This window comes from Engraulis encrasicolus, chromosome 18 (genome assembly GCF_034702125.1).
Source record: "Engraulis encrasicolus isolate BLACKSEA-1 chromosome 18, IST_EnEncr_1.0, whole genome shotgun sequence".
NCBI classification, from domain to species: domain Eukaryota; kingdom Metazoa; phylum Chordata; class Actinopteri; order Clupeiformes; family Engraulidae; genus Engraulis; species Engraulis encrasicolus.
In genome coordinates this window covers 38,200,894-38,225,490 of record NC_085874.1, presented here as the reverse complement: position 1 = coordinate 38,225,490, position 24,597 = coordinate 38,200,894, and the positions used below count along the sequence as shown (strand labels likewise).

The 24,597-nt window shown below is 41.6% G+C and overlaps 2 protein-coding genes across 3 annotated transcripts; one reads left to right on the top strand and one right to left on the bottom strand.

Moving 5' to 3' along the window:
• Window positions 1-2,680: 2,680 nt before the first annotated feature.
• On the top strand, window positions 2,681-9,795 carry nme6 (NME/NM23 nucleoside diphosphate kinase 6). Of its 2 annotated transcripts, XM_063222503.1 has the most exons (7): window positions 2,681-2,718; window positions 2,839-2,950; window positions 3,171-3,279; window positions 3,600-3,702; window positions 4,198-4,237; window positions 7,054-7,214; window positions 9,025-9,795. In XM_063222503.1, exons 3-7 carry the CDS (start codon window positions 3,184-3,186, stop codon window positions 9,180-9,182), a joined length of 558 nt encoding a protein of 185 aa, XP_063078573.1. In that variant the 5' UTR covers window positions 2,681-2,718; window positions 2,839-2,950; window positions 3,171-3,183; the 3' UTR covers window positions 9,183-9,795. The 2 variants fall into 2 exon arrangements, with proteins under 2 accessions (XP_063078573.1, XP_063078572.1); XM_063222502.1 differs by having other exon boundaries at window positions 2,688-2,950; window positions 3,175-3,279.
• A 2,152-nt stretch (window positions 9,796-11,947) lies between these two features.
• baalcb (BAALC binder of MAP3K1 and KLF4 b) lies at window positions 11,948-20,716 on the bottom strand. The gene is made up of 3 exons (XM_063222501.1): window positions 20,427-20,716; window positions 16,691-16,914; window positions 11,948-12,344 (listed from the first exon to the last, which is right to left on the bottom strand). Exons 1-3 carry the CDS (start codon window positions 20,617-20,619, stop codon window positions 12,171-12,173), a joined length of 591 nt encoding a protein of 196 aa, XP_063078571.1. The 5' UTR covers window positions 20,620-20,716; the 3' UTR covers window positions 11,948-12,170.
• Window positions 20,717-24,597: the final 3,881 nt, after the last annotated feature.

Sequence of the window (24,597 nt, the reverse complement as noted above, 5' to 3'; positions counted from 1 at the left end):
TTTCGACAAGTAATTTAATCGACACATTTTGAATTTCCCAAATAAATGTTGAGAGTATATCCCTTTTACCTTAATTTGTAAAAAATATTATGGTTTCTTTTTTTAAACTTTTTTTGTGGCTAAAATGTATGGGACATTTTGGGGTTTGAGGTTTCGTGCACTGTGATACCAAATGGTCACCGCAGAGGAGAGGAAGTGCCCATCTGACCCCACCATCCACATTACTTTAGCAACACGACACATGAAACAAGCTGGGTGTCAAATTGGGATGACGTGTGCTCGCTTAATTGGTGTCAGCCAGTTGTAAAGGTTGTTCTGAGCTCTGAGGCGGCCAAGGGGGCAAGGGAGGGTGAGTGTGTGTGTGTGTGTGTGTGTGTGGGGGGGGGGTGTGGGGGTTGAGCTGATGTCTGACACCGCCAGGAGATACCTCCCCGAGTTCTGAGTTCACAGGGTCACCAGGGGGTACGTTTGCCATTCATGACAGTAGCTAGCAAGCGCTTGCAAAAACAGTTTAACAGCAACTTGATGTGAAACATTCTCACCTCATGTACAAATAGAGTTAACGTGATAGATATCGTAAAAACAACAACAAAGGGGTAAAACAAGATGAATGCACCCCCTTGTATGTTGTACTTAAACTGCTTGGGGAAACCAAGAGTGAAATATAATGACATGAAATGTCATTAGCAAAAAATATTGTAAATGTACTGTAAGGTATTCTGTGTGTGTGTGTGTGTGTGTGTGTGTGTGTGTGTGTGTGTGTGTGTGTGTGTGTGTGTGTGTGTGTGTGTGTGTGTGTGTGTGTGTGTGCGTGTGCGTGCGTGCATGCGTGTGCGTGTGCTGTGTCGTGTGGATAGGCTACTAGAATGTGTTCCTCATCAAAGGTTTAAAGTATTAAAATCCTCACAGCCGACATAGTGTGCATTTATTGTGTTGTTAAATCAAGCCATTTTTCAAATTCAACTTTCAAATTTCTTTATAAGAGGATAGCGTCTTGAGATTAAATCTCCTTTTCGAGAGGGTCCATTTATATCTGACACCATGGTATTGGTGAGCGGTTTCATGCTTTCCCTGCAGATAGTTTCCTACCTCTCATACATGCTGCATCCCTCCAGAAGTCATTTGAGGTCACTCGCTGAAGGTCACATGGTGGAAGCAGGTGGTAAGGTCATTCCCTATCTTAATGCCCTCTTTCTGTCACACAAACACACACACACGCGCGCGCCTGCACGCGCATTCGCTCGCTCGCACACACACACACACACACACACACACACACACACACACACACACACACACACACACACACACACACACACACACACACACACACACACACACACACACACACACACACAGTAAAAGACACAATACAAAGCTATCTTGAGACTCATCCCAACGAACATAATAATACAGTGCAAAATATGAATCTGATCTAATCAAAGCATAGACTATTCATCTATTCATTCAGCTTCAAAAATGTAAAGTGTGTAGATGTATCACTGCATCACAAAATCACATTTATAAAAAATTGTAAATACAATTAAAGTAGGCCCATAAATATTTGAGCACCAGACATTTTTTTAACCCATTTGGCTCTATAGGCTACCCCATCAATGGATATGAGATGGAAAGGATTTGCCACTAAAACTTTGATTTATAATTGTAAATTTGTCCAATTCAGACACCCCAACATACAAAAAAATATTTCAGGGAGGTGTTGTGGAGCGGGGAAGGCAACCCCCTGAAAAACAATTTGATAACACGAATGCTTGGACGATTTTACGTCCTGCATTATGAATTAACTCTGATCACAACAGATCTGCTGAGTAAAACCATCACTTGTAGGCCTACTATGTGCGATGCATAGGCCTACTAGCGTGCTTCATTCGATGTGAATCTTGCACGCTTGCACGCATAAGCATACTTTTGCTCGCACGGTCAACATTCAGGGAGATTTGATCCACTACTATCAATTTAGGGAGACTGCCGATTTAGGGATGTCTGCCATTAATTTAGGGTCCCTTTGAAATTGTGAGGTACAGTAGAATCTGATGTAGGCCTAGGCCTACAGTTCTGATAGGCGTAGGGCCAAGGCCTCAACCTCATTTTAAAGGGACACTGTGCAGGAAATGGTCAAAAAAGGTACTGCAACTATGCTGCTCATTGAAACTGGGCTGCCTATTGCCAAATTTGATCTTTACATGAAAGTTTACAAAGTAATAAACAAATATTTTCTAGTATGGTCCAAGTACAGTCATTTTTGCAGCTAAATTCAAAATGGCGGACCATGGAGAAGATCCCCCTTTTCATGTATGAAAAATGCATTTTTTTCAGTCATAATGAATACTTAGAATTTGATGGTGGTGGTAAGTATTCATGAAAAAGGTAACATTAGTGAATGGGCAGCATGAATTCTGAAAATAAACAACTAAAAATCTCACACAGTGTCCCTTTAAAGCTGAACGTCTGCAGTTAATATAATACACATTGTTTGTCTCATTTCCAATACATTGGGGTGGTAACACGAAAAAGGTGAAAATTGTGCTGATGTCCTAACTGCAGGCCTATTTATATGTGCAAGTAGGCCTACGTTTCACATTATATTCGTGCAGAAAATAAACATGGAACTAAAGTCGTAGTGGTTTTTGAAGGGGACACTAAATATCGACGGACCACAATTGACTGTTCATTTGAACTGTTACGTTCGTTTAACAGGTTATTACATTAATGTTTTAAGAAATTTAGACTTAACAAATACACTATACGACGAGTCTGTTTACGCCTTCAAATGACAGTTAATGACATAACACATGACAGTTTCTTACACTTTGTCAGCGGTGTGTACACAGGTTAGCTTAAAGAAGAAGTATCTGCATAGGTCTATCATACAATTCTGCGTAATAACGCAAACGCCATCTGAATGTAACTTCTGAAATCGGCTGAATTGGTAAGCTCATTCCTGCCCATCACCTTTTGCTGCTATCAATGCAATTCATTGATTTAATGCTGACCTTTCCGTGAAATAAAGTTTGTAGATCTGACGATGTTCAGTAGCACTTCCATGCATTGGCTATGGTCTGCTTAAAATGTGAACAAGATGAGTGTTTACTCAGTCTACTCTAGTTCTATTTCCTATCGTGTCTCAATTAATACCGTACATTGCAAAGACAGGGACGAAGCATGGGCTCGGTAGGACCTCTGCGATGTGCCAAAGCTCTTCAGCTCACCCTTGCGGTAATCAAACCAGATGCTGCGGCCCATCCTTTGATTGTGGAGGTGAGAACGCATCAAAGGATCCCTAAGGATGACATGTCTTTGTTTCCACTGTTTGCACTGACATGTCTTTGTTTCCACTGTCCAGTGCAATTAACATATTGGCGCGCCATCATCCCATGGTCTGCCTTTTACATGTATTTTCAAATGTATTCTATTCAAATGTATTATAAGAGTGTAGCAAATAATGTAGCATATTGTCTCATTTTGCACAATGTTGGAAGACCTAATAATAATTCAAGAAAGAGAGAATCATGGCTTTAGCTTAGATCACAATTAGGCTAAAGCCATTCTTTATTTACCTTGTGTTTTTCTATTTTCAGGCCCTCCATCAGAAAATATTGGACCACAAATTCATCATTGTAAAGTCGAGAGACCTAGTGTGGCGAAGACAAGATTCTGAGAAGTTTTATGCAGAGCATAAAGGTAGGATCTACTTCAGACCTACATATTGTATTATAACTCGTCTCATTTACTTATTATACATTACCGTAATTGTCATATGACTCATGGTGCATTCTGAAACAACTAGAACTCAACTGTGCAAAATCCGAAGAGAAGTAGGCTATGCCTTCATGATACAGGAAAATACTGTATATTCAGTATGCTATGACATGGACCTAGTGTTTTATGGCACATTCATCTTTGAAAAGAGCAAAATAAATGTTTCGAAGCTTGTAGTTCAAAAATCTCAGGCAAGTACTAATTTTTTTAGCCCAATTGGTGAACTCCAACTCCCATTGTCATTGTGACACAGCACACCACAGCACACAAGAAACAAAATTGCATTTATGCCTCACTCGTGCAAGAGGGCAGCCCCCAATGGCGCCCCAAGGGAGCAGTGCGGCGGGATGGTACCATGCTCAGGATACCTCAGTCATGTACTTTGTTTCAGATGATTACGTTTTCTCTCGTCTTCAGAGCGATTCTTCTATCAAAGGCTTGTGGAGTTCATGTCGAGGTAGGCTTTGCTTTTATTATATTTGCTTGTTTAAGTGTCAGCTTTATATGGTTAATATGTGTAAGGATGTGTGTAATGTCTAGTGTGTTATGTTCTCTGTATCTATGTGTGTATGTATGCTACTGGACACCTTACACTGTGTGCAGAATTATTAAGCAAACATGTTTTTTGACCATATTGTCTTTTTTATGCATATTTTCCAACAGGAATCTATATGAACATGAAAGCCTATTGGATATAAGCATTCCAGGCCATACATATTTGTATAAGAAGATGGTGGTGTGGTCGAAGGTGCCCAACACCTTATATCAGGTGTGCATAATTATTAGGCAACTTTGTATTCTTCTGGTAAAATAGGCCACAAAATAGATCTAACAAACTCTGAAAAGTCTATAAACAATTTTGAAGTCTTCTAGAGGGATGTGGCTGTCTTAAAATTGACAAGACGTTGGTCATGTTTGCACAGAACTATCAAATGCACCGTTACAATGTTATCAGTCTTATAAGAAATGTCACTGCCAAACATTGAGAAGAATTTAAAGTGAAACTACAAAAAAGTATTACCCAGCAATCCTATCATATTCCAGAACAGAAACCTACACCAAGTGTCCAGATGAACAGGGTATTGAGCACTCAGATACATGATCAAGGTAAGAAGGGATGACACCAGACAACCATTTAACAAGTTAATTAAGTCAAGACTCGGTCAAAAACACCTGGGGAAAGAGTTTTCAAAGGTATTATGGACTTGGGAAAGTGACTCTTGACAGACAGGGTGGATGAGCCCATGCTTGGATCTTTGAGAGGAAGAAATTAGCATCTTTTAAGAAGACAATGGTTTTTATGCAGTACTTTGTTGTCATTTGAGTGGAACTCAGGAACTCATCTGAGTGTGCACATTACTGATCTAGCCATAGGCTCATCTATCTGGCCCATTAACAGTCACTTTCACTAGTTCATAAAACCATTGAAAAAACGGTCTAAAGACATTTATTGACCCAGTCTTGACTTAAGTTTCTTGTTGAGCGGTCTTCAGTTTTCAGCCTGTTTTACCTTGGCCATGTCTCTGAGTGCTGAATACAATGTTCCTGTGGACACTCGATGTAGCTTTCAGTTCTGGAATATAACAGCACTGCAGGGTAATAGTTTTGTGGTAGTTTCATCTTCAATTCTTCTCAGTCTGGCAGGACTTTGTGGGCACATGTCATGTGACACTGATGGCTTTGTAACGATGCATTAGATGGATGTGACCAATATTTCAAGACAGCCACACCCCTCTGGAAGACTTCAACATTGTTTATAGTCTTTTCAGAGTTTGTTAGATCTCTTTTGTGGCCTATTTTCCCATAGGAAAGCAAAGTTGCCTAATAATTATGCACATTAATTATGGCCTGATATAGGGTATTGGGCTCCTCCGATCACACCATCTCTTATTATACAAATATGAATGACCTGGAATGCTTAAATACAATACATGTTCATGTCCATAAAGGGTGGTGGCTGACAATATGCGTAAAATGGACGATATGGTCAAAAAACTTGTTTGCGTAATAATTCTGCACACAGTGTAATTTCCGCCTGAGATTAATAAATTATACTCTACTCTACTCTACTCTACAGGTTTACTATCTCACTTTTTATTGAAGGCAAAAGTGAAAGCCCACCTGGGCAACTCCGACTCCCATTGTCTTTGACATAGCATTCCATGACAGCACACAAATGCACGCTGCACACAACGAAATTGCATTCATGTCTCAAATGCGATTCATTAGAATTTGTGTTATGTACTGTATGTAACAGAGGCGATTCTACGCTAGTTCACCTCTCAGGGTTTGAACCCGACACGTACTTATCAATTCTCCAGTTGGGTCATGGGAGGCACAGTACGATACCGCTGAGCTAAAGATCCAGACCAATAGCTCAACGCTACCGATACTGTATGAGGCTTCGGGAGGGAGGGAGGTTTTAATAACATTCTATGCCGATCTCTGCCAGTTGGCATCCTTTACATGTACAGTAAGGATAGACCGATATATATATCGGTATCGGTATCAGGCCGATATTTGCATATTTTAAGTGTATCGGTATCGGCCGATATGCGTGTGGTTTTGGCCGATACGCAATATTTATTATTTTATGTCATTCTGGGTTTTTTAAAAGCACCAAGACACTTCATTTTTTTATTACTTGATTGTTAGACATTACTTGATTGTTAGAGTGGATGTTACAAGTTCTACCTCAATTTGATAATGTTAAAGGAATGTTTATTTTTAACTTGAGACCTGGAATATTTGTCATTTTTTTACCTTTTTTTTTTTTTTAACCCATATCGGCCCTAAATATCGGGTATCGGAAATCGGGTATCGGCCAAGAGTGATGGAAAAAAAAAATCGGTATCGCATCGGCCATTAAAAAACCTGTATCGGTCGACCCCTAATGTACAGTACGTTGTCTACTTGAGGAATAAAGAGAGTTGTTGCGGGTCTATGAAAAAAGATTAAGAAGCTCTGCAAAAAAAAAAAAAAAACATGGAAATGTCGAACTGCATCCTTCATTCATCTCCCTAGGTGATGTGGTTACCATAGCACCCTGTCCTCAGGCTGCTGCCTGGTGCCTCATTGGTAAGGCTCTCTGTTTAAAAGGAGCCATGGCCACTTCGTCTTTGTTGTCCATGTTCTATGCTCTGCTGTTTTCAACTCTGTAGTTCCTGTATTTTGTAGTTAATTATATACATCAACAGCAAGTCCTGCAGATCACCATTATGAAATGGGGCTGATTTGGAAAACTTCACCTCATTTTTTTATTGTTATTTTCAGTGGGCCAATGAGAGCGTACATACTGGCCAGGGAGGACGGCATTGGCTACTGGCGTGAACTAATGGGTCCAACCAAAGTGTATCGGGCTCGATACTCCTCTCCAAGCACCATTCGAGCCCAGTATGGACTCACAGACACCAGAAACACCACTCACGGCTCAGGTGGGATGTGCTCTTGTAACCCATTGATGCCTATGAAAAAAAAATGTCTGCACACTTAAATCATTTGTTCCCGCTTTTTTAATGGCCAAGCTTTGGCTCTATGACCTACGTCCGGACTCAGTTGACCCATCGATGCCTAAAACACATTCAAACAATGCCCTTTGAATGCCTAAGCCATTTTTGGGGAGGGGCACTGTCAGTCAACCTATAAAATCCTAAATATCTCAGCCTCTGAAAAACATGAAAGGGCCCTCATCTTGCATTATCACACGTTCATTCAGCTTCAAACATATTTAATAAGACAGAAGATAATTTAATGAGCCTAAAGGGGCGTCATGCAGCTGGTGCTGTGGTCAATGTTGTGCTGTGCAGCATTCGGCATCAATGGCTTGAAGACAAGACCGTAAGTGAATGAAAGTCTATTATGCGGCACTGAGCAGTTTTGCCAACATCAAAATATTTCCAAAGGTTCTTCAATGGTTCATCAACATTGTTGAAAGGCATTTCTTTCAATTTCACATAAACCTTCTTGTCCATGTTTTTGAAAGAGAGACGAATTCTACTTCTGATCTGTGAGGTAACATCAGTAGAAAACTGCTTGTTTAGTGCAGTATTTATGTGTGAGCACACCCATGCCTCACAGATGCTTTGTGCACGTAGAACGTTGAAGTTGGCATCCTTTACTGACAGCTGCGGTCTTGACTAGCTTCAGACCAGAGAGGAATTGGCAAAGTGCACAAAATGTATACACTCAACACATTTGTTTCATGCCTTTTGAGAACTCAATCTGTTAGGGGAAAATTACATGTGTTTTTCACCGTGTGTGTTGTTGTCCAGCTATTTTCCCTCTTCCTTTGTTGGTAGGTAAACTGGGAATGGATTTGATTCATGCTGTGGATGTACATACATAATGTTTAACGGTGACTCATGTCAAGTACAAGGAGTGCTTTGTTCATGCAGGATAGACACATGCATTGCATGATTTGTAGTCAGCATGCAGGTGATTCATACTGTTTTTTTCTCTTAACCAAATCACACAGAAGGAGTAGCAGTTGCATCTACTATGAGTCAGAGAATCTGACTTTTCTCTCCCACACTTGTGCAAACTGCTGTTATGGTTTGCAATAGCTGGCCCTCTCCTACACAGTACATGTTGTAGCGTGAATTCAACATAACACCTTCTAGAGTGTATTTGGTCTCAGGAGTACTCTTTAAGTGTTGAATTAACCCATTTTAGCCTGATGACTTGTATATGTTGTCTGACCTTTGGTGCCTGGAGCGTACTGTAGGTGTGTTCAAAACAGGTCGAACCTCATTGGAGAATTCACGTGGCTTTTTTAAAATCATACTACTTCAACCAGTGACATGTATATACCCCGCCCCACGATTTTGATTGGACAGGCTGTGAAATATCTGATTCTGTTCGGGCTCGTCTAAGATTTGCCGACCCTCATGCAAGCTCACGAAGTTTAACGAAGATGCACAAAGCACAAAGGGTCTGCATGAGAGCCAGGCTAGCCTGGAGTGACATATCCGCTGCATTCAGGCTCTTGAGACTTTAGCTTTTTTAATAAAAATGTAAGTATGTTACAGCTGATTGAACACATTCTAACGCAAGATGAGTGTCTTAGGGTTTAAATGCCAAACTTATGTCATGTTTTTATGTGCTTCAGAGGCTGATATATTTAGGTTTTTATAGGCTGAGGGCAACTTCCCCAACAAGGGCTTAGGCATTCAGCAGGCATTTTTAAGTGCTTTAGGCATCAATGGGTTAACACTATATTTCCACCCTGTGTATCTCTACTTACAGACTCTGTAGAATCTGCACAAAGAGAGATCACATTCTTCTTCCCGGAATTCCGCATTCAAGAGTGGATGGAGAGGCTGGAGCCATCCTTCAGGGCTGGGCAGATGGCCTACGACCAGGAGAGGAAGATTCACACCTTGCAACAACAACTTCAAAGTTGACCACAGGCAGTAAAGCTGCCAAGGGGTGGGGCCGGTCAGAGGTGCATCTTGTCACAGGCAGACAGTTGATTGGGGCCCACAAGCCCCTAGATCAGGGGTGGGGAACCTTTTTCATTCAAGGGGCGACTTCAAATTCATCCGAGGGCCGCAAAAGTCCTCCGAGGGCCGTTCTATGAACACAAAACAGGATTTTCCCCTGAACTTTAGGCCTATATTGAGGGTAGCCACCTTTAAAACAGACTCCATCGACTCTATGTCCCCTGAATATAAGTTAATTGTCAAGGGGTGGGGGTGGGGGGTGGTGAGGAGGATACAAAGGGGTCAGTTGTCCTGGGCCCAGGGAGAGAGAGAGAGAGGGGGGGGGGTCCTGGATTAGGCCTTCGTTATTACATTGTATACTGGGTGGAGGGACAGACTTTTCTGATGACTGCCCAGAGCTAGCCAAAGTTGTCAGTGTGTCTGACCACAGGCCCTCATAAGTAATTGCTGCAGAGCTGAACTTACCATAATGGATTCTACTGCGCTGGAACTGCTGAACTGACTCTCATAAACTCTCATATTGAATACATTGTACTGCAACCTCAGAGATCTAAATACACCATGTGTTCATATATGGACTGCTACAGTTTCTCCATTAATTAGCTGACATTTTTTTCCCTAAATGACTGAGTTATTTTGTACAGTGTATTGGTTACTGTCCTGGAGCAGTGTGGGGTTAGGTGCCTTGCTGAAGGACACCTCAGCCATGCAGTGACCAAATCCCATTTCTAATTCCTACCCATACGCCTTCCCTTTGCCCCTCGTCCCTTCAAACGAAGCAGTAAAGCGTAGGGTTTGAAACGCAACCCCTACGAATAGAGACACCCCTTCAACAATCACGGCATGACATTCATAGCATTCATGACCTTTTTGTTTATGTTTGGTACTTTTTAATTGAGTGTGGTTGGTATGATCCGTTAAAAAGAATAAATAAAATACCATAGTGCTACCATAACAAACACAGAAGCTGGCAAGATTGTTGCTTTTTTTGATGCAGTTTTATAAAAGCGTTTCACTGAAAATGAAGTTTACGAGGTATGCCACTTCAGTGTGCTGCACACTGCAGTTCATTTGTGCAGGTAAACAAACTGAGACAGACATACAGACAAATCACTGTTTACCATGTTGGGTGGCACACCGCAAACACAACACAAAGAGGCAAAGGAATTAAAAGTAATCACTTCTTGCGAAGTTTAAACACAGTGGTGTACCGTAATTCAACGCACATAACTAATAATAAAATCTATAAAACAAACATTTGAACCTATCAGTTTCAGCTAATCTGTTCAGTTAAACATCTAAGACACATGTTGTGATAAAAAAAAATACTATTTCAGAGACTATAATGTGCTTCATTGTTAGGGACGTACACATTTTTTTTAACCTGGTCAACCTAATCATCCCTGGTCAACCTAATCATCCCATTCTTGACTAAAGGCATTTAAAGGCTCACTTATGTACACAACTGTCATCAACTGATTGTCGTTCTTCAAACATCAAGATTCTCAATGTCTCACAGATGTACAGATTTGTGTTAGTTTTCGCAGCATTCAGAGTACCTCTGCCATCAAGGTAAAACTCAACCAACAACAGTGGTGATGAAACAACAAAGTCTTTGGGAGGAAAGAAGATCACCAGAGCATCGTTGAGGTTATGTTGAAACATTAGTTTGGCACTGCTTTAACCCATTTTAGCCTGATGACTCAAATATGTTGTTTGACCTTTGGTGCCTTGAGACACATACGCTGCATTCAGGTTCTTGAGATTTTAGCTTTTTTAAATAAAAATGTGGGTATTTCAGCTGAATGAACACATTCTAATGCAAGATGAGGGTTGGAAATGCAAGTTATTCCATGTTTTTATGTGCATCAGAGGCTGAGATATTTAGGTTTTTTAGACTGAGGGCAACTTTCCCAACAAGGGCTTAGGCATTCAGCAGGTGTTTTTTGCAGGTGCTTCAGACATCAATGGGTTAAATAGAAGCAGAAAATAATCTTGCTAATCTGAGATGATCCGGTGATCATCTTTCCTCCATTGAACTCAGCCCTTGCCCCTGACGCACCAGATTCTGAGGAGCAGGAGCGCGGAGAAAACATTAAATTTCTACCTGACAACAAAGTCTTTCTCTTAAAAATGAAACGTCTCTTTGAACTGTCTCTTTCCACAGTGAACCAGTGCTTTAGAGAACCAAAAGAAACAAGGCCAGAATCCCCTTTGATAATTTACAGAGACATGAAAGAAAATACTAAGCATGGTTTTCATCCGTAAGCTAGCTTTGTTTTGGTCTTTGATACAGGGCTCTAAATTAACACCAGCGATCCGGCCAAATGCTAGTGAAAAATCAGTTTGGCTGGTAGAGAAGACCAGCTTACTAGCCCCTTAACAAGCATGTGTTTTGCTGGTAGGATAAACATATTCTAGCCATTTTGCCCGGTCATGGAAAAAGTTCATTTAGGGACCTGCTTGGCTACATTTTGGCATTTTTTAGTAGAAGATAAAGTGGTGGTGCAAGCACAGCTAATACCATAATTGTATTGAATAACATACATTTAAATAAATACACAAATAAATAAACACACGATGAATATGCTTTTCAGATAATTCAATTGAACTTATATGGCAGTGGCATTACCTGTGGTTGCACCACCGAAGTACAAACAGGCTAAGGACTAGGATTCATCAAAAAAAAAAAAATAATCATAACCTCTTCGACAGTGACTGACTTTCAATCATTGTTATCAATACCGATACATTTTTTGAAAACTTTTTCTTCACATCCACTGCATTCAACCATGTGTGTTAATGCACTTTTTCTTAAAAGAATGTGATATTTGTCATACGATTCTGTCCAGTCCAGTCCAGTCCTAATCCAGTCCATCATGAATCAACCTCAGACAGCCAACATGGAAAAAGATTGATGCATTGTGCTTTCTTAGCTGTGTTTGGGACTTATTTGACTGTGGAGTTTGCCATGCCGTCCTTGAGCCTTTCCACAGGGGTCATGACCTCGTAGGTGGTGTGGGACTTCTCCTTGATCTTCCCGCTCTTGTCCACCTGCCGGATGCTCTGGGTCACAGTGATGGTCACCTGCTTGGTAGACATCTTGTTGTCCTGCCATTTTGTCTGTGAAAAGAAGGGGAAACATGTTCTCAACTATATATATATATATATATATATATATATATTCAATTGAACTTATATAATATATATATATTAGTGGTGGGCCGTTATCGGCGTTAACGTGCTGCGACAATGTGAGACTCTTATCGCGCGATAAAGAAAATATCGCACGTTAATCTATACTCAAAATATGGGTTTGGAGTTTGGGTATGCACGTCACCATAGCGCTTGATTGACCGACGCTTTCAGACTGCGCTCCAGTCGCTTCTCCTCTCCACCTGTTGCTATCAGCAGACCTAAATATGAACAGGGTTTGCATGCTGAAAACATTAATCACTCTGCCGTGGTAGGTGTTGTTTGAGTGTTTTTTCATAAATGGTAGACTAAAGAGACGTTATTGTTTGAGGTGAAGCACACATTGTGTGAGTAGCCTACCAGCCCGACATAGCCTACATTTCCTCACGCATTGCATGGAACACATAAACATTGCATGGACCACATGAACAACTTCCAGAAATCTTGCCTGTGCCATAATTGCAAAACATTCCGTGTGATATGCATTTTGAAGATTGTCAAACTGAAACTGTCAATATCTACTCTCGCTGAATGTTTGTGTAATTGTGTAGCGATCACGCATTTGCGACTATTGAGATACAACAGACGGTAATAATAAACCTCGCGGTTGCCGCGCTTGAGTTTTTTTTTTTTTTTTGCAAACTGAATTCATTTCAAGTTGTTACTCCTCGAGAATTCTAACTCTGAGAACAACTATTGGGTCCCCAAAGGCCAGTGCTGTAGGTTCTAGAAATCCAGCCTGGAGCTGTGGGCTGCTGTGCGCAGAGCTCCTCCCTCTCTTAAAGGAGCGGCTGCTCTTTTTAACAGTCAGTGGCAGATTTTTTTTCTCTCTCTCTCTCTCTCTCTCTCTCTCTCTCTCTCTCTCTCTCTCTCTCTCTCTCTCTGCCCATTAGAAATGCTGAATTGTTGAGGTAATTTTGTTTAAATAGCCTAATTGTTTGATAGATTTATCTGTAGGGTCTATTCGCCTATACAACTTATAGCGCTGTTCATTCTGAAATTTCAGTATCTTATAACTGTAAATGCTTCCTAACATATTTGACACACTTTACAAATATTGCAGTGATTTGTTTCATCACCAAGTATCAACATGACCATTTTTTCAAGATGAGATGCATTTTGGAAAAAAGAGATGAGCTCTGATCTAATGTGCCATCTTTCTTAAGAAGCCCCAAGGTTTTTTTTCCGGCATTATTTCGCTAGCGTGCCTATTCTGAATGAGCCATTTTTATATAGATTAATCTAGATTAATCTAGATTAATTTCATAATTACAGTGAGATTAATCTAGATTAAAAAAATTAATCTATGCCCACCCCTAATATATATATATATATATATATATCTTCCCGGAAATCTCAAGAAGGAACAATCAGAGTCTGCTTTAACTAATTCCACACAAACATTTACATGTTATCATATTTTTATTGGCCATAAAACTATAACATTCACAGGACAGCAAGGCATAAGTAAGTACACCCTTGCATTAAATAGGTTTTAACCCTCAGTTAGTTGCAATATCCTCAACCAGACTTGTCCTGTAGTTGCAGATCAGATGTATCTTGTCTCCCTCTTCTTTAGAGAACTGCTTCTCGTCAGCAAGGTTTCTGGGATGTCTGGAGTGCATAGCTTTATTGACTTCATGCCATATAATCTCAATTGCTTTTAGTCAGGGCTTTGACTGGACTATTCCAGAATGTGTATTTCATTGTTATGAAGCCATTCTAATGTCGATTTGCTTCTAAAGTATGGATTGTTGTCACATTTCAGCACCCATCCTCTTATGTGCTTCAACTGTGTGACAGACTTCCTCACGTTTTTTTCTGTAAAATATCACAATAAACTTGAGTTCATTGCTCCACTGATAATAGCAAACTTTCAAAGGCCTGAGGCAGCAAGGTAGCCGCATATAATGATGCTCCCGCCACCATACTCAGAGGTGGAGATGTAACCAAGAATAACTAAAAATGGGGTTCATTCTGCCAATCTAAAATTAATGGGGTTTCTGTCCAAAAAAATATTGCTGCACCTTTGAGGTTTGCGAAAAAGCATGTATATGCTTCATAAAATTAGTGCTAAATATTCTGTAGACCAACGTTGAAACCAAAGTTGAATTTTTCAGGGGAACACAGTGTCATGTTTGGAGGAGAACTGGAGAACCACACCTTCACCAAAACATCATCTCCACATTTGAGTATGGTGGCGGGAGCATCATTATATGCGGCTACCTTGGTGCCTCAGGCCCTTGTCAGTTTGCTATTATCAGTGGAACAATGAACTCAGAAGTTTATTGAGATATTTTACAGAAAAAATGTGAGGTAGTCTGTCACACAGTTGAGGCACACAAGAGGATGGGTGCTGAAATGGGACAACAACCCATATTTTATAGGCAATTGACTTTTGAATTGCTTCATAACAATGAAATACACATTTTGGAATAGCCCAGTCAAAGCTCTGACAAAAAACATTTGAGATGATATGGCATGAAGTCAAGAAAGCTATTCACTCCAGATATCCCAGAAACCTTGCTGAAGAAGGGCAGTTTTCTAAAGAAGAGGGAGTCAAGATACATCCAGATTGTTTTGTTAATCTGATCTGCAACTACAGGAAACATCTGGTTGAGGTTATTGTGACAAACTTAGGGTTAAAACCTATTGAATGCAAGGGTGTACTTACTTATGCATTTCTGTCCTGTGAATGTTTACATCTTATGGCCAATGAAAATATGTAAACTTGTAAATGTTTGGGTTGAATTAGTTAAAGCAGACTCTGGTTGTTCCTTCTTGTGATTTCCGGGAAGATCAGACCATGCTTTATGACCAATTTTGACAGAAATGTAAGAAATTTCAAAAGGTGTACAAACTTTTTCCTGGGACTGTATATATTGCCACCTCATCAAATGGCATCCGAAAATTATGCCAGTGGTATGAGACGGCGCTGACCATACAGATACAGTATTCAGTTCTGAAGTAGAAGTTGAGCTACACTACACTAACGTACATTAATTATGGTTTCCAAAACCTAAATGTTTACTTTAACCCGTTAAAACGGGGCGTTATAAATTTGCTGTTACCAGAATGGCAATGACCGAGACGTAGTGCATTACTAAAAGCGCTGTGTTATTATGTCATAGTGTTGTAGTACTATGGCAACTTTTCAGTGACTATTACAGCATGCCACTGGATGTATGGCGTGCATTAAGGGGTTAAAGTTTTACTGGAGGCCTAAAGCAACAAAGAAAAGAAAAGTTACGAAAGTAAAGGGGACTTGGTCGTGGCTCAAACAGCAAAGGCGCCATACATTTAAGTAGGCCTCCACAGGGGACTTGGGTGCCATTCCCGATCTTACCCCATTTCTCTCTCCCAACCATTTCCTGTCCACTTCTTCAACTGTCCTGTCATAATGAAGGCCAAACGCCCAAAAGAGTCTTCAAAAAAGAAAAGTTCTTCTTAAAAAAAAAAAAGAATGTAAAAAAAGCTGTGCCACTCATTATTTCCTCTGTTCTTAAGACACCTGAGCAACACAGATGCAATTCCTTCGGGCTCTGATGAAGATGGTAGCCTAGGCCCTACATCCATCGAGACGCTATTCCCTATGTTGTGCACTTGATTAAAAGAGGGAAAGAATTGTGAAGCATGTGCGTTGCTCCGGTGTCTTCTCTCCAGTTAAAATTTCCTGTCCGTCTCCTGTCGATACACCAGATGAGAAAACAGAAGCCGTAGAAATTAGCCTGATTATCATCGACTTTCAAATCTTTTCGAGACTAGGCCAAGAGCATAACAATTAAAGGGGTATGCCACTATTTTGGGGCTTAATACAGTTAAAATCGTTGGCCAGGGTTTATAAAGGTGGTTAAGTGTCTTATTTTTCATGTAAGCCGTTGTCTTGCTTTAAGACAAGTTAAAAGTGGGAGCATGTCGCTAAGCTATGCTACACGGATCCATTGACTTTCACTAGCTTAGCTACATACTCCCTCTTTTAACTTGTCTTAAAGCAAGACAACGCTTAACATAAAAAATAAGACACTTTATCACCTTTATAAACCCCGGCCAACGATTTTAACTGTATTAAGCCCCAAAATAGTGGCATACCCCTTTAACATTTCCCAAACAGCATGGTTGACCCGCCTCCCTTGGTTTGCTACTGGTTGACTGGTTTCCGACAAAGTGGGAGGAGTTCCCGATTTTTCCGGAGCTCAGAAACAATATTTGTATTGCTCCTGGCCTGACTAGAAGCAACGCTGAAGGTGTAGAAATACCCCTTTGTTGGCACTCACTATTTCCTCTGTTCGTAAGACGCTCCTCTTCTCAACGGTGGTGGTGCCAGGGGAGGCAGCGGGGTCCTGAGGGCTAGGGGGATTGGGAGGGGGAATCGTGCCACCACCACCCCCCAGCTTGGCCTCTGCTTTGGGGTCGCCGCGGCTCAGAGCCACCTCAGACATGGAGGAGCACACCTTCAGGTATGCCTGGGCAGGGGCAGGGAGGCAGTCATCGAATAAATCTGGGGGAAAACAAGAATAGATGAGTTTTTTTCCGTTTATCAACACGGTTGTGAGGAGGTGCAAGACACTGGCAGCCAACAACGTGAGTTAATTTTTTGACCGACAGCGGTTTCCACCAATCAGAGGTTGAGTTGTGTGCAAGTAGTTTCCCGCAGTCAGGAAAAAACAAAAATGTAGAACCTATGTACAGCTCCAGGCCTTTTTATTAGAATACCATGAAAAAGTTGATTTATTTCCATAATTCCATCAATAATGTTAAACTGTCATGGATTGTAGATTCATGGCCCAGTTTTTTAACTATTCCAATCATTATTTTTTTTCTTTTTATATACGTTGGCCTTCCAGCTCAAAAAACCCATGAATTGGGGAATTCGCATTATTAGAATATTGTTATAAAATCACATTTTTCTTCATCAAAATTCGGGTCACATTAAATCAGTTGAAATTTGGTACTTTCTACATAACATGCAATGGTCAATACTTGGTTAGGACATTCTCTGTCTTCATAATGACCATGATGCGTTTAACATTGAAGTCAATGGCAAAAACAGTGCATGGGAGTTATGGAAGCCCAGATATCCTTGATGCTTTGCTGTCAGCTGTTCTTGTTTGTTGACCTGGTGCCCCACACTTCCCTCTTCAATATACCCGAAGATTTCCATGCCACGTTTTGGTGTTAACTCACCAGTTTAATTCTAACTCAACAGAAATTAAACCCCATTCATTTTCAATGGGGTTTCATTTCTGGTTATTTAGAATTAAACTGGTGAGTTAACACCAAAACGTGGCATGGAAATCTTCGGGTATATTGAAGAGGGAAGTGTGGGGCACCAGGTCAACAAACAAGAACAGCTGACAGCAAAGCATCAAGGATATCTGGGCTTCCATAACTCCCATGCACTGTTTTTGCCATTGACTTCAATGTTAAACGCATCATGGCCATTATGAAGACAGAGAATGTCCTAACCAAGTATTGACCATTGCATGTTATGTAGAAAGTACCAAATTTCAACTGATTTAATGTGACCCGAATTTTGATGAAGAAAAATGTGATTTTATAACAATATTCTAATAATGCGAATTCCCCAATTCATGGGTTTTTTGAGCTGGAAGGCCAGCGTATATAAAAAGAAAAAAAATAATGATTGGAATAGTTAAAAAACTGGGCCATGAATCTACAATCCATGACAGTTTAACATTATTGATGGAATTATGGACATAAATCAACTTTTTCATGGTATTCTAATAAAAAGGCCTGGAGCTGTATAAGAGATGGGCAACCAACTATACACTAGATGTAGAGCCCAGGTATAAGAGATGGGCAACCGACTATAGATGCAGAAGCTGTAATCCAGTGCCACATAGTATTCCAAATGGCCTGGTTTTACCTGTGAATTCAACAACCAGGTGATCGTCTATTTGGACAGGTAAAACCAGGTCATTTGGAATATCCGAGTCGCTGGATTGTAAATTCTGAATCCAGGTTGCCCAAAATCACTGATAAAGTTACCTTAATTTGCTCAGTATATAACACAGTTTATAGATTATCACCCCAGTTGTAGTGCAATTTGTGCTCTCTCACTATGTGTCATTATGTTGTCATAACACTGTTGTAATGCAGTAGCATACAAATATTCGAAGATTGGAATAACAACTCACAGGCCACCGACCACAACCTGTTAGCATCTGGTGTGATGGAGATGCACTGTTTTGACAGATGAAATGTGAATTTTTCAGCCCACACTACGTTTGAATGAATGCCAGTATACGTAATTCTTCCAAGTCTACTTGCAAAGCAATGTGTTGCCTAGAATGTTTACCGTTGATCTTTAAGCTGTTAAGACACAGCAGTATACCGTACATTTGCTATGACCAGAATTACCAAGTCGTAGTGCATTACTAAAGGTCCTGGGTTGCCAATGTGTAGTGTAATGCTATGGTAGTTAACTTTCCAATGACTATTACAGTGTGCCACTGGAGGTATGGTGTGCATTACGAGGTTAAGGTGTTTTTGGTATACCTTGTCCATAACCACAACCAAGATTATTGCAATCAGACATGAGGAATTGCTCCAGCCATTTAAAAAAAAAAAATCCAGCATTGGGCAGTGAATGAGTCTGTGCTCCATCCCTTAAAATCCTGTCTCAACATCTAGCAACTCAAACAATTGTGTGACAAAATAATGAAAAAATGAATAGACAGAATGATTCATCTAAAAAGCTGTCAGCTCCACATCTCAAAGCCCAGGGAGATGTCAAACTAATAGTAGTAGCTATAGTAGCCTTTATTGTCCCAAAGGGGAAATTCGTCAACACCACACAGGGTGCAGTCGCCAGAGAGCAGCACATATAAGAATGCCTATATAATTGCCTGGAAGAGCGCCTATAACTTAATTGCCTGTTAAATCAGCACACACAATGTATGTAACAAAAGAAATGGAGGATGCCCTTGCTGGCTCTTTATACTCTTTAAAAAAAAAAAAATACTATGCCGTTTTTGTCTCCTTTAGCAGGATAATGACAGTGCTGTTGAGTGACATGGTACATTCATAATCTAACCACCGTACAAGGGATATGCCTAATGATTATGGTCACTCTTTATTGGAGAGTACAGTGATTGCTACATACTGTTGCTACCAATCTCAAAGCAGACACTGACAAGAGGGGAAATCAGAAAAGCGAAAATCTGCTCTGTGTTCAGACATCTACAGTAACTTGTTTCTCATTGGATTTGGCCTTTGGTTTGGTTTTTGGTTTGGTTTCTCATTGATTTGGCCCGCCGCCTCACTTGCTCTACATAATTTTGCCCTTGGAGAAAAATAATTGGAGACCACTCCTATAGGCTATGTAGGCTACTCATTGAAGTGCATATAGCCTTGTGAAGGAGCACATATATGTATATTGAGGAGTATGTAGCCTATTGAAGAACATGTAATGAAGTGCATAGGGCCAAAAATCTGTAGGAGCTATTGTGTTTCAGTTCAATCAGGATTGGTTCTCATTTTCTCCTCGGTGACAGTCAGGACAGCATCCATGCTGGGTGGCTTCAGTCATCACCATGGCAACTGCAAGTCTACTGCGTGCGGTGCGCTTGTTCACCATGGGAGTCTGTTGGCTACTCTCAGCCCCCTTGCCTTGTATTTCTCTAACTTAGGACTCTTGATGTTCATGTGTGACATTTATTTTCGCAGCGCATCTCTAGAAGTTGGTGCCCATTCACAAATGTAATCTTTCTCATGACTACTAACACCCTCAGCTTCTAACTATTGATATTGATATGTAAGTGGGCAAGTGTGCTCACCATTATGGGCTCAGGGTTTGATTCTAGCCTGAGGCTGATACACGATCCTTGCCATTTCTCTCTATCTCTCTCTATCTATATCTCTGTGTCTCTCTCCCCACTCATTTCCTGTCTTTCTCACTGTCACCTGTGTGAATAAATGGGTGAACAAACAACAAACGCCCCCCCCCCCCCACACACACACACACAAAAGAGCAGTGTGGTCTCTCACCAATATTAGCTGTTTTGTCCGAGATGAACCCCATGTCTGAGGAGGAGCTTTCCGAGGGGATGCTCTGAATAGAGGAGAGGGGTACATCAGTGTCCGTGCTGGCCAGCCAAGTGGACTCAGTTTCTTTGGTCCAACTCTCCAGGTTGCGATTGCGAGGCTCCAGTGCATCCGTTCTGCTCCCTCCGCAACCCATTGCCCTCTCTGGGCTTGGCGCAGGGGGAGGGGGGCGAGGGTCCCCAATGCAGAACCAAGCCTCCTTGGGCCCTGGTTTTGCACACCACTGTGTGGTGTGATAAGTATAGCAAGGTAGGTGGATTGCCCTCAGGGATGGGGTGGGGTAGGGTTAGCCTGATTATCATCAACGGTCAGATCTCATCGAGACTTGGTCTTGGTCCAAGAGCATAACAATTAACATTTCCCAAACAGCATGGTTGACCCGCCTCCCTTGGTTTGCTTATGGTTGTTTGCTTACCGACAAAGTGGGAGGAGTTCCCGTATTTTGGGCAGTTCAGAAAGTACTTGCATTGCTCTTGACCTGACTAGTTGCAACGGTGAAAGTGTTGCGTCACTAGGAGGGCACAGCCTGGCTAGGGTGGGGTGGCTGGCAGGTGGTGTCTGTCTACCCAACCCACCACCCCTACTCTGTAGTGAGGCAGGTTGCTTAGAGTGTTGTCAGATTGGGCTGCTTGGGATGTCTGTCTGTGGGGAAAAAATGGAATTTATAGAAAATGTTTGGCCATAGAAATTAATAGAATTGGGCGGGATTTGGTGCTTTCAGGCGGGTTTTGAGCATTTTTTGGGCTGGAAATCATCCACCTCATCTGGCAACCCTGGTCGCTTACTCACACATCTGGCATGACTCCAGCAGGCCAACGGTCAGTATGAGATCAGTTCTTCTCTCCTTTGTGTGGCTCTGGTTTTCTCGGGTGCTTTTTGCTGAGTCTACATCCCTCCAGGCGTCCAGACGGAGATGTGTCCTCAATGTACAGTAAGTTAGTCTGTCATTGCTGATTGGTTGGAAATGGACACACAACCTGACACTGCTGGATAAAGCCTGCACATCCAACAAGTTGTGTCCTGAGAACAAAAGTGGCATACACACAAAAAGGAAAAAAGTATGAAATGTCAAGGTAAATAATAGTAATTATTCACAATCATACCATCAGGGAAGAGGTAAAGTAAGCCTTGTATTCCATGATATGCAGTACATCACGTTTTAGACATAGTTCAGTTACTTGATCATGCACCAACACTTGGTTACCTACTAATACAGCTAGCTTGGCCAATTTGTTCACAGTGTAAAACGCGTCAGAGATAGGCCAGCTGACTGTGAACAAATTGGCCAAGCTAGCTGTATTCTTGTCAAACCAATGCATTGAAAAATGTATTTGTTGCCATTTCTTGTTATGTATTGTAGGCCTATTGTTGTTGAGTTATATGGCAGCACCAGGCACGTGCACTCCAATACGGCAGGGGAGGCATGGCCTCACCAGCCCCAGATGATTATGATGAGATGCAGTAAATATGAATAATAGTTACAATAACAGCTATTGTTTTCGAGCATCTGCACCATAACTGCCATTTAAGCAGTGTTTAAACTGTTTCACTCGTTTTCAATCATTTTTGTGGCCAAAATCGTAATATTTGCCCATTTCATGTCAAATTCCTCCGAATACGCTGAATTTGGGGCAACTCTGAACTTGCCTCACCCCCGGATTGCGCAATCCCTCGTTAACAGGCTTGAGCGCATGCGCCATTTTGCTCGTTCTGTGAATGCAACCTGGTAATATTGTATTAAACGTTTTTATACATTTAATAGAAGTATGTATGGTGTGCCCTCATTTCCTGATAATTTTTTTTACTATTTTCTACGTGTGATTATCATTTCTTTACTCTGAACGCCCACTGAAATATACAGTGGTGAGGCCAGCTGTAGCCTGGCCGCAGACTCCTTCTGGCATTGAGTCTTGCTGGCCAGTTACGTCATAGCGAATCTGAAGTTCACAATACAGTCAGTCGGTGTTGTTGGCTAGCTTGTTCACTTTGACTGCTACAAGTGGATTTCATAACGAAACTAAGACCATTCTCAAAGTTGGATTTCCAAGGGGAAAGTATGTGATAAAGAATGGAGGACCGACAGAGCTGAAGGGTTTGCTGCAGGTGACCGGTCAACTACCCGATCATTTCAAAGTGAGCGGTACAACAGAAACTATTTTTTTTGTTTCCCCTGTGTCTTGTTTGCAACCGGCGAGAATGTGTGGAAGAACATTCGCATGGGATTTCACGACTTAACAATTTACTAAGGACTAAGGAGCCTCACGAAACAAATCCTCGCGGCTACTCATATTCATATTCAATGCCAAATTGCTTTGGACGTTTGGGGCGTCTCGAATAGATGTGGCTTTGGATGAACAGCGCCGGCTAAAGTAACGTTAGCGCAACGCCAAAAGTGAAGGAAAAGAGCGGCGCCTGGACCTGATGTACCAGTTAAAGGTAAGATCAGTGTTTCCTATGTGTGTGAAGCCTGTGTTTGTGAGACCCGTGGGGAGATAAAGAATCCGCCGTGATTCTCTCTGGTGTGGTGGTAGCTTTTGTGATCTGAACAGGATTCTCATGTGCCCTGTAACTGTTTGTAAAGTTGAGTAGCCTAATACAGGGCGTTGAGGTAAATCAAATATACCCGTGTAGCTTAACTACAAGACTCTGATCTAATTCCAAAGTGTAGGCATAACATAAATGACAGTCCCAAAATATTTGGTGACCATATCGAAGCTTGTGTAGTAATCTCTGTTTAAATGTTGACATTCGCTTCCTGCCACACCTTTGTCCCACATCATTTGCCGTAGCCTCGTACACGTAGATGTAGGCCTACATTTGCACGAGAATCCGGTGCTTATCACAAACGCTATCACACCAGTTTGTTCGCCGTGGTGCTCAGCGGTCTAGCCTATATGACACCATGTTTTGAATCCTGTGTGTGTGTGTGTGTGTGTCTTTCATTGAGCATCCGCCCTGATGTGGTTTATGTGAGACCACTGTTTGAATCCTGTGTGTGTGAGAGCAGTGGGCTGTGAAGGAGCTACACTCTTCACTACTCTCCCCTCCTCCTCTCCTCTCCTCTCCTCTCCTTTCCTTCCCTTTCCTTTCCTTTCCTCTCCTCTCCTCTCCTCTCCTCTCTTTTCCCATCTCCTCTCCTCTCCTCTCCTCTCCTCTCCTCTCTTTTCCCATCTCCTCTCCTCTCCTCTCCTCTCCTCTCCTCTCCTCTCCCCTCTCCTCCTCTCTCCTCTCCTCTCCTCTCCTCTCCTCTCCTTCCCTTTCCTCTCCTCTCCTCTCCTATCCTCTCCTCTCTTTTCCCATCTCCTCTCCTCTCCTCTCCTCTCTTCTCCTCTCTTCTCCTCTCTTTTCCCATCTCCTCTCCTCTCCTCTCCTCTCCTCTCCTCTCCTCTCCTCTCCTCTCTTTTCCCATCTCCTCTCCTCTCCTCTCCTCTTCTCTCTTCTCCTCTCTTCTCCTCTCCTCTCCTCTCCTCTCTTCTCCTCTCCTCTCCTCTCTTTTCCCATCTCCTCTCCTCTCCTCTCCTCTCCCCTCTCCTCCTCTCTCCTCTCCTCTCCTCTCCTCTCCTCTCCTCTCCTCTCCTCTCCACTACTCTCCTCTCCTCTCCTCTCCTCTCCTCTCCACTCCACTACTCTCCTCTCCTCTGCTCTGCTATCCAGCTCTCTCTGCCGTGATGCTTTTGTTTGTCCACATTGCTGCTGTGTGGTTTATGTGAGACCACTGTTTGAATCCTGTGTGTGTGTGTGTGTGTGTGTGTGTGTGTGTGTGTGTGTGGGTGTGTGTGTGTGTGTGTGTGTGTGTGAGAGAGAGAGAGTGAGAGATCTAATAACATTTTCTCTACGGAAATGCAGCATGTTTTATTTTGTAGGCCTACCTTATGTTAAGAAAGCTATGACATACGTATGAAACTTATCAGTAGGCCTATTTGGTAAATTTACTAAAATGTACTTATACTGTTGCTGTAGTATTATATATTTGAAAATCTGATATTGGAAAAGTCAGTGCCTCAACAGCCATAAAGTTGACCGCACGTTACTGGGCAGCACATGAATCAGGATGGCTGCAATAATATAAACTTGAATCTTAATGATTAGGCTAAATATTTTGGAATAACACACC

What these genes read in the sequence shown, in the direction of transcription:
- nme6 (XM_063222503.1), top strand. Translation starts at nt 3,184, where the DNA reads ATGGGCTCGGTAGGACCTCTGCGATGTGCCAAAGCTCTTCAGCTCACC. An exon ending in CTTGTGGAGTTCATGTCGAG is followed by an intron (nt 4,238 to 7,053) that starts GTAGGCTTTGCT and finishes TGTTATTTTCAG; the next exon opens with TGGGCCAATGAGAGCGTACA. An exon ending in AAACACCACTCACGGCTCAG is followed by an intron (nt 7,215 to 9,024) that starts GTGGGATGTGCT and finishes CTCTACTTACAG; the next exon opens with ACTCTGTAGAATCTGCACAA.
- baalcb (XM_063222501.1), bottom strand. Translation starts at nt 20,619, where the DNA reads ATGGGTTGCGGAGGGAGCAGAACGGATGCACTGGAGCCTCGCAATCGC. An exon ending in GGACAAAACAGCTAATATTG is followed by an intron (nt 16,915 to 20,426) that starts GTGAGAGACCAC and finishes GTTTTCCCCCAG; the next exon opens with ATTTATTCGATGACTGCCTC. An exon ending in TCTTACGAACAGAGGAAATA is followed by an intron (nt 12,345 to 16,690) that starts GTGAGTGCCAAC and finishes TTCTTTTCACAG; the next exon opens with ACAAAATGGCAGGACAACAA.